The sequence below is a fragment of the Nerophis ophidion genome, linkage group LG08, assembly GCF_033978795.1.
Source record: "Nerophis ophidion isolate RoL-2023_Sa linkage group LG08, RoL_Noph_v1.0, whole genome shotgun sequence".
NCBI classification, from domain to species: Eukaryota; Metazoa; Chordata; class Actinopteri; order Syngnathiformes; family Syngnathidae; genus Nerophis; species Nerophis ophidion.
The window spans coordinates 42,745,341-42,755,340 of NC_084618.1; the positions used below are offsets into that span (position 1 = coordinate 42,745,341).

General features: G+C 38.5%; 1 protein-coding gene across 5 annotated transcripts in view; it reads left to right on the forward strand.

Annotated features, from left to right (window-relative positions):
• The window catches only part of tmem94 (transmembrane protein 94), a 116,306-nt gene that overhangs the window by 92,739 nt on the left and 13,567 nt on the right, over positions 1–10,000 (forward strand). For 3 of the 5 annotated variants that reach the window (XM_061908619.1, XM_061908620.1, XM_061908621.1), the window contains 4 exons: positions 4,108–4,297; positions 4,387–4,464; positions 7,398–7,483; positions 7,565–7,646. In XM_061908619.1, the coding sequence (XP_061764603.1) occupies positions 4,108–4,297; positions 4,387–4,464; positions 7,398–7,483; positions 7,565–7,646 (436 nt within the window). Of the gene's footprint in view, positions 1–4,107; positions 4,298–4,386; positions 4,465–4,830; positions 5,265–7,397; positions 7,497–7,564; positions 7,647–10,000 lie in introns of those variants that run through there. The other 2 variants (XM_061908622.1, XM_061908623.1) reach the window with 2 other exon arrangements.

Below are 10,000 nucleotides of genomic sequence, written 5' to 3' on the forward strand. Positions count from 1 at the left end.
TGACCTTTAAACCGAGGTACGTACCCAACCGAAATTTTTGTGTACCGTTACACCCCTACTATCACGGCTTGTCACACCACAATGTGCCTTATTTTGAGTGTATTGGTAATTTTCTGACTATAGTTTTAGTTCCTGTCTTGCGCTCTTATTTTGTGTTTTTTCATTTCATGTTTTTCCCTTTCCTGCAGTACAATATAACTTGAGCTTGTGACAGCATTTGGGTTTCGTGACATTATTCATGATTCACTGAAGACTGTTGAGGATTCTTTCGATGCTGAGCTCTAGTACGCACTTACTTTGTGGATGCTGTCTGCTCCACAGTCCTAGTAGGTGTTTTTGCTGTGTTCCAGCATTTTGTTTTGTTACCCTCACAGTCTGGCTTTTTAGAGCACTTCCCTGTTGCTCTCGCTTTTTGTTTTTTTTAATCAATGAATTCCCTTTTTTACTGCACACTGTCACCTTGTTCGTCTGCATTTTTAAAATCACTACAACCTCCGTTGTCTTCCACGACACAACGCTTGACAGAATGTTCCCCCCTAGCCGACAAGGTACGAAAGACTTTGATTTGAAGGTCAGATAGTCTGGTCCCAATAGACTCTTGTTGGCCGAGTGCCAAGCCTGCACGGTGTTAACGATGGCGGAAGTCAGCTTCATCACGCCGTCACAACCTCCTCTGCTGCAGGGGGCTCAAACGTAGAACGCCTCCTCTCCTACGGAGGTGGAGTATGAAAACCCCATTGACCACTTTGCTCCTTTATTCACGGCTTGGGCTATTAGCCAGTGTAGCCTAGGCGCTGGAGAACAGAAGGACGCCACGCCACTGGTGCCACGCCACTGGTGCTCAAGCTTCCCAGAGCCCACACACCCAGGTCAAGGGTCAAACGCTCCTCCCTCAAACCAGTGACAGCATCTGGTATCCGCTTCCTGAGCTCGGGCACATATCTTGTTCCTCCCACACGCATATCTACCCTCTTCGCTTATTTTCCTCCTTATTCGCCAATCACCCTCCAGGGGTGGTACATTTACCCACACAAACACAATATCATCCCCAGCAGGTTATTACACTGGATGGATCTATATATAGTATGGATCGGTCATTGTCCAGTTGGAAAGTCACAAATCGGTTGCTATTTATGACACCTCTAATCTTATATATACAGACTAAGTTCAACAGCCCAGTAAGGCAATTAGTCTAGGAGAAGGATCTTTGATATAAAATACCCCCTTCCAACCCGCACCAAGCCAGCGTGGAAGGTGTAGGCTAATAACCAGCATGAAAAGTACGCCAAATGGCAGAAACATGCCGAGGCTTTCGTACAGCAGTGGACTGACAATGGCTGATGATGAATCTTGCAAGATTTCTATGATGGCTTAATACGAGAGTAACGTTCTCTTTTGCAACTGACAACACAACAACATGGCAGACATCACTGAACCAGTTTACAAACAATGCACCCCCGAATATTAAATCTGAAGTGTGGATAACGTTTGGATAAAAAAAAGAAGAATGGTCAGTTAGATAAAAGTATGGCCATTTTTAACGTTTTGAAAGCAGTGATTAAGTAGTGGCAACACAACTAACCTGAACACTCACCTGTTGTGACGCGATGAGGGAGCTAAGGATGCCAATGCTAGCCGACCAACCGACTGATTTGAAAGACTTCCATCCCCAATTTACCCACAACTCTGCGAGTAATCACTATAACTAACTACACTGTTCATTAGGGATGTATACCAAGTGCCGGTGTGTTTTAGTACCAGTTTCTAATTGGGTCGGTCCCTCTGGACAATGAAGATTCTGGACTAATGTTACTGCTTCCAGTATATTTTTATCCAACTGATCGTCGTAGTTATGACATGCTGTTATATTCGGTTCCGCTGACGCTGCATAAACATAACATGTCAGCTTGGAATAATGACAAATAAGAAACAACACCACACTCAAGTTTGCAACACAACAATTCATCGTCAAAAGTTTAGAGTAAAAGCCACCTAAAGGGGAACTGCACCTTTTTTGGAATTTTGTCCATCGTTCACAATCATTTTGAAAGACATGACTGATGTATTTTTTAATGCATTCAAAATAGTAAACAAATTATTTTAGCATCTACAATGAAGCTGCTGTTTAATTTGCATGGTGGCACTTAATTGTATCTTGCACTTGTGTTATTGTGGTGTTATAACACCTCTCCTTGATGTACAGCTTGCTTTTCTCTTTATTTAATTGTTGCTACCTGCACAAACACTAAATACCTGTGAGCTTTTCCAAAAGTTTTTTTTTTTTTTTACATCTTCTTTAAGTTAATTGATTGCAATGCTTTGAAATTGGTAGTTTTATTTGCTCATAATTAATACAGGTACCACCTTTTTTGTATGTGTTTTCTTAAAAAATATTCACATGCAATTGTTCTGACATGATACATATTAAGTATTAGTATTGTTTGTGAGTCATATTGTAACCCATGTATCGAAATTCATATCGAATCAACATTTAAGGTAGAGACGCACACCTGTAGTACATATATTTATGTATGTATACAGTATTATATATATACATATATATATATGTATATATACATATATATGTGTATATATATATAAATAAATAAAAAAACATATGTATGTATGTATATATATAAACATATATATATACATACATATATATCTATGTATGTATGTATATATATATATATATATATATATAAATACAAATCTATGTATGTATGTATATATGTAAACTCACAGGTTTTTTTGAATAACGCCAAATTTTCTGAGATTTTAATTAGATGTTTTCATTAGCTGTCAGACATAATCATCAAAAGTATGTCAAAAGATCTTGAGTAATGTTTTTCATTCTATCTGTGGTAGCCCTGCGATGGTAGAGCTTGTCCAGTGTGTACACAGCCTCCAGCCCGAGTGCAGCTGGCATAGGCACTGCTGACTCTGAAAAATCAACAATTTTTGCAACTTTGTGTAATGATTTACCTTCTTGAAAAGTTTGAGAATTTTCTCATTAGTTTCAATTGACGTCTCTCATGTTGGAGCCATGATTCATCTTAATCCATCTGGTGCAACAGCTCTCCAAGGTATTTAACTTCAGACTAATGAACAGGTTAAATCTGATGTCGAAGCGTTGAAAATGAAAATATACAGCATGATATCATAATTTTATCCTCAGAACTGAGTGATTCAATATTTTTATTTTTATTTGCCTGATCTGAAAATGAAACAATATATTTTCTTTATTTGTTGTAATGTTTTTAGGCCATAAAGTTGCCATTTGAACTATGGTTTTATGTCATGTCTGTTATCTGCTCGTTTCTACAAATTAAACAACTCCAAGTCTGGTGATACCATATTTTTTTTGCCAGGGGTTGTATATTTATGTGGTAACCCTAACACAGCTTGATTAAAATCTGCACATTAGCTCCTTGTACTGTATGTACACTCATGTTACACAGACAACTGATGGAACACAAAATAACACATTAGGACATTGTTAAACTGTGTAATTACAGATGTCTCTTGTGGTTCTTTGCCGCCGTCTTTAAGCAGCAGTATATCGACTAACCCAGCTTTGCCCCATGTAAAATATTGTAGACAGACATAGTTTTCAATTGTAGATATCAGAGTAGGCGACAGGGCCTGCCAGACGAAGCTTCAGGCTGCAGCCATACAATCTTGGCACAGCTTGAAGCAGTGGGCGAGGAAGCATCTAACTGAAAGCATATACTAGAATACCCACATAAGTACGTCTGAGACACTGACATCAGTGTATCCCCACTGCTAAAAAAAGTAAGAAAAATGCAGCGTTCAGAGGCATCCAAAATTGCTTGCAAACTCCCATCCAAATGCATGACCCTTTGCCATGGTTTAACACCTATGCAACTTTGTAGCAACATTTTTAGGTCCAAAATTACAAAAATAATCAAAGGTCCCCTTAAAATACTTAATTAAATTGATAGTAAATGCTAATATGAGGTTAACTTGATTATTTAGCTTTAAAGTGTACATTTTATGCTATGTTAGTCATATTTTTCTATAGTAGTATAGATCTTTGCTCCTGTCTTAATTTTCACTGAATCATGTGGGCTCTCCCTCCCATAGTATTGCCCTGGATCCACTTTACCCATCTCACTGCACGCGGGAGACATTCGGTTATGCCACATGCAGTCCTTTCAGCAGTAACACAGAAGATCTGTCTCCTCTGAGACTCTCAGGGCAACTCAACAGTCTTGGCTGCTCTGTCACCTTTCACCAAGGAGAGAGTGTCAGCATGATTAAGCTCATTGAACAGGTTCAACACACACACAAACTTCCACACGGTTCAGTTGGAGAACTGCATCACGTCTTTTTTCTTATTGGCTTGGTGTGGGTTTGTTGCAGGCACGACACACAACGTACGGCATTCGCAAGTGCTTCCTGTTCCTGCTTCAGTGCCAACTCAGTTTGGTCATCATACAGGTTAGAGGAGAGACTTGACTAGGGATGGGAATCAAAAAACGTTTCTCGTTTAGAACCAGTTCCTAGTGTATCAATTACTTGGAATCGCTGGCCAATTTTTCTAACGACTGACGAGATTGACTTCATTACGCAACATGAGTAATGACGTCAAACAGCTAGAAATATGACACCCAGGCGGCAGAAACGTGCCAAAGTCTGACTACACTTTACAAAAAAAGATTGTAACGCCGCTACATGTAATCATTTCAAGGTTGCTATTTAATCCTGAGGAGTCCATAGGAGTAATTTGCTGCAACATTTGAATACGCAGCATGCAATAACTAAAAATGAATGTCTCGTTTTTGAACCGTGCTGATCTCATTCCAGCAGCAGTAACGCGAGCCCGTCATCTGGCAAAAATACAGCGGGTACTAACTCTCATGTTAGCGCTATTTGACTAATGGGGACGGCGTGGCGCAATTGGAAGAGTGGCCGTGCCAGCAACCTGAGGGTTCACGGTTCAATCCCCAACATCTACCAACCTCGTCATGTCTGTTGTGTCCTTGAGCAAGACACTTCACCCTTGCTCTTGATGGGTCATGGTTAGGGCCTTGCATGGCAGCTCCCGCCATCAGTGTGTGAATAGGTGAATGTGGAAATAGTGTCAAAGCGCTTTGAGTACCTTGAAGGTAGAAAAGCGCGATACAGGTATAACCCATTTACCATTTAATTTTCAAGGCTATTACTTGTTAAATTGGAATGAATGCCTTTCCCTTTAGATGAGCAAGACAAGAGAGAGATTCTGACTCGCCCCAAGCCGGGCAGTAAGTACTTGTTCCAGTTCACGTGTCCTTTCACCGCAACAGGGAAGAGTACACTCTGGCCAGGATAGAATGTCACCAAGCAATGACTAAGTTATGGCCAAAGGCTTGCACCTATTTGTCAGAGTAAATACTCTTGATTTTCGGTAGGTGAATTTTCAATCGTAGTCAGACAAAAAAATACATGTTTTCTTTCATTCATATTACACAGGTGTAACTCTAAATATTAGAATATTGTCTAAAAGTCCATTCATGTCAGCAATTCAACTTTAAATGAGAAACTAATGTGATGTAAATTAATTACATGCAAAATGAGCTATGTTAAGTAAAGTGATTTGTATTCATACAACGCTTTTCTCTAGTGGCTCAAAGCACTTTACATAATCAAACCCATTATTTAAGTTATATTCAATCCAGTGTGGGTGGCACTGCGAGCAGTTGGGTAAAGTATTTTGCCCAAGGACATAACGGCAGTGACTAGGATGGCGGAAGCAGGAATTGAACCTGGAACCCTCAAGTTGCTAGCACGACCACTCTACCAACTGAGCAATGCAGCCCCAAGTGGCCTTATGCCTTTACTTGTTAAAATGCTGATGATAATGGCTTACAGTTTAAAAAAAAAAAAAATTATCTGAGATTTTCAATTCAACAAAATTCTTGAAATACCTGGAGTTGCATGTTATGATTCTGTCATAGCACAGGAGCTCAAGTATCATTCTGCATGTTTGACAGCCCTGTACAACAATGAGGGAGCCTAACTGAGAAATGTTGAAAAGAGTAAGCAGAGCCGGCAGCAGGATATTTACTCTGCAAAAAGTCAGTGTTCAAAAACAAGAAAAAATTAGGGGTATTTTATTTGAACGAAGAAAAATGATCTGCCAATGCAACAAGAAAATTCGTCTTGTCAAGACTTTCCAAAACAAGTTAAAATTAGCTAACCTCTATGAACCCAAAAATACCTTGAAATAAGTGTATTCTCACTAATTAATTGGGACGGTCTAGCTCGGTTGGTAGAACGGCCCTGCCAGCAACTTCAGGGTTCCGGGTTAGATCCCCGCTTCCGCCATCGTAGTCACTGCCGTAGTGTCCTTGGGCAAGACACTTTACGCACCTGCTCCCAGTGCCACCCACACTGGTTTAAATGTAACTTAGATATTGGGTTTCACTATGTAAAGTGCTTTGAGTCACTAGAGAAAAGCACTATATAAATATGATTCACTTCACTAAAACAAGTGCACTTTTTTTGGTAGAAAAAAATATTAAACCATTTTGCTCAATAGGTTGAAGAAGATTCTTAAATTAAGTAAATGCTAGTGCCATTATCTTGACATAATGATATGCGCTCGGTATCGGGGTTTTTTTCATGCTTGAAGTAAGAATGTATCACTTTTAAAAAGTAGTTTAATTCTTTGCAACAGTTGATATTCTAATTTCAAGCATGTTTTACTCAATATAGGTCATAAAATCTCAGCAACAAGCTGTAATATCTTAGTGAGATCATTTAGGACCAACTCCCTTAAAACAAGTAAATCTGCTTAGTGAGAAGAATGATCTTATTAGACAGAAAATAAGCAAATATCATCCTTATTTGAGATATTTAATCTTACTTGGATTTCATTTTTTGCAGTGTACCCACTGATATTTTCAGATCTAGTAACCTATACACATAGTGGAGACAAAATTAAGTCCTGAGGGACCTATAATATTCAGATTTGCAGATATGGTCAACCTGTACAAACGGAACAGAAGAATATTTATTTCTTATACTTTCAAAAAAATCACTGACCTCATTGTAGGCTTTGCAAAGCCATGTTAGCTCTAAACTAAACAAAGTTAATGCTAATCCAGCTGTTGGTCCCCTTTTCTTTTTTTTTTCAAAGAAAGAGACGAGAAGCGAGCGGAAAAGAACCAAATTATTAAGCAGAATCGAAAGTGGATTCAGACCCAGAAAAACCTGATCAGTTCCCATCCCTAGACTTGACATACTGTTTTTAAATGTGCTCATGAAGGTCAAACAATATCTGATTATGAATTAAATCTGCATTGTAGAAAATGAAATTCTTACATACACAAAATGCATGTTGACATTGTTACCTTTTACCTGTACAGTCAAAAAATATCATGTTTCTTCAGTTTTTAGCCTGTTTAGCTCAGCTCCCTCCTCCCATGAACACCACTGACATCCTCTGGCTTTCATGCTTCAGCTGCCCACTGCTAAGGTGCAACCACAAAGTACTTAAATACAGTCAGTGTATGTGTAGTAAAAAAAATGGTTGATCACGTTATGTTGTGTTTGACAGTGTGTCACTTCTGGGAAAACCTCCAGACAGTTCAGTCATGACAGTTGCCACTGGGAAGAACCTTGATGCCATTCCAAGGAAGGTAGGATCTAAAAGTATATTCATAATTTTTCTAACATAAATTAATCTGAGGTTTATTTACTTCCTGAATGTATTGATCTACTATTGTAGTATTGGTAATGTCACTGTCTGGTGATGATCAAGTATGTGCAGTTGTACCTTAATTAGATATATCAAATACTGTATAGTGGTAGCACAGTTGAGATGTGTCCCTGTTTTGCCAGATGTATTGACCAGATTCAGTGTTCTATGACAATTATTGCTTATCAGCCATCTAAACATAGGTACATGCAAACTCCATCTGCTTTTTTATCCCACTTCAACATTTTAATAGCTCAGGACCCAGGTACTGGGACCTGCTTGGTTGTGTCTGTGTTAATATGACATCCATCCATTTTATTTCTACCGCTTGTCCCTTTGTTTAATATCAATGAAGTAGACGTATGTCAATATAATTAGAAGAACAACCAGAAATCAACAACTTCAGTGATCAATCGGCCCGCTTGCCTCATTATCTCGCTCTTTTGTGAGAAACCCTGATTTTATCATGGACTGTAATTTTAATCTGCAGAAAAAAATCTCAGCAGTCGTAAAATGTATTTTCCCAACTAAAGTTTTTAAGCAGAGGTAATTACATACCAAATACTAATTATTAAACAGCAATGCATGTTTTTATCTCATCAAGGCACTCACTTTATACTGGCCTTGATTAGTCCAACCCTTTGCAGCCTCCGGGGTAACAGAATGCAGCAGCCGGCTTGCTAAAATAACATAGACCAAACGCTCGTACCACATAACCCCTGTGCTTTCGGCCCTCTGTTGGCTTCCAGTACATTCAAGGACTAATTTTAAAATGCTGCCCTTAATGTTTCTATGCTTAGGCAGAGCATTGAGGTCTGCAAAAAAACTGCTCCAGACTGAGCCTTTTCTGTAGCTGCCTCTAAATAATGGAGCACTATACAGTCGTGGTCAAAGGTTTACTTACACTTGTAAAAATTATAATGTCATGGCTGTCTTGAGTTTCCAATAATTTCTACAACTCTTATTTTTTTTGTGATCGACTGATCAGAGCACGTATTTGTTTGTCACAAAAAACATTCATGAAGTTTGGTTCTTTTATAAATTTATTATGGATCTACTGAAATGTTGACCAAATCTGCGGGGTCAAAAGTATGCATACAGCAATGTTAATATTTGGTTACATGGCGCTTGGCAAGTTTCACTGCAATAAGGCGCTTTTTGGTAGCCATCCATAAGCTTCTGGTTGAATTTGGCGATGCAAAACACGCTTGACTGTGGACACTGACATCTGTGTTCCAGCAGCTTCCAATTCATTGCAGACCTGCTTTTTGGTGGTTCTCGATTGACTTTTGATCATCCTGACCAATTTTCTCTCAGCAGCAGCTGATAGCTTGCATTTTCTTCCTGATCGTGGCAATGACAAAATTGTGCCATGGACTTTATACTTTTGAACAATTGTCTGCACAGTTGCTCTTGGGACCTTAAGCTGATTTTAAATGGCTCCAAGTGACTCTCCTGACTTGTTCAAGTAAATGATTTGTTTTTTCAGATCTGTGCTGAGTTATTTTGTCTTTCCCATTGTCGCATTTGTAACCGAGTCTAATGACTTCATCACATTTAAATGGGCTCAGATAAGTCAACAGGTGTTGTCAATCATAATCACCCACATGAACTTAAGAGGCCATGCCATGAAGCTAATTTGGTTTGATTGTAACTTTTCTACATCACCAAAACTGATCATGTATGTTGCTGTATGTATAATTTTGACACAGCAGATTTGGTCACTTTCAGTAGACCCATGATAAATTCATAAAAGAACCAAACTCCTTGAATGTTTTTTGTGACAAACAAGTATGTGCTCTAATCACTCTATCAAAAAAATAAGAGTTGTTGTAGAAATTATTGAAAACTCAAGACTGCCATGACATTATGTCCTTCACAAGTGTATATAAACTTTTGACCACAACTGTACCTATGCACACTTGGGGTGCTCAAGCATTAGAGCATTTTAAAACCCTGCTAAAAACGTATTTATTTTCTCAAGCATTCCACAAATAACACCCCGATTCTATAGTGCTTTACCTCAACAGTTGTATTATTTATCTATTTTGCTAGTTTTTATTCCTGTTTTTATTATTTCCTGTTTTATTACTATTACTGTTGTATGTGCCCTGTGCAGCATTTAAGTCAATGCAAGTTGTTTTAATGTGCTGTATAAATAAAGCTTGACTTGACTTGAGTAAGTCACCTCATTTAGAAAAATAAACCATAGGTACATTTGAACTGTTTTTTTCGCAGGACGGCTCAAAGCAGATCTTCTGCTTTTTGTACTCATGGTTTGTCCCAATATGGATC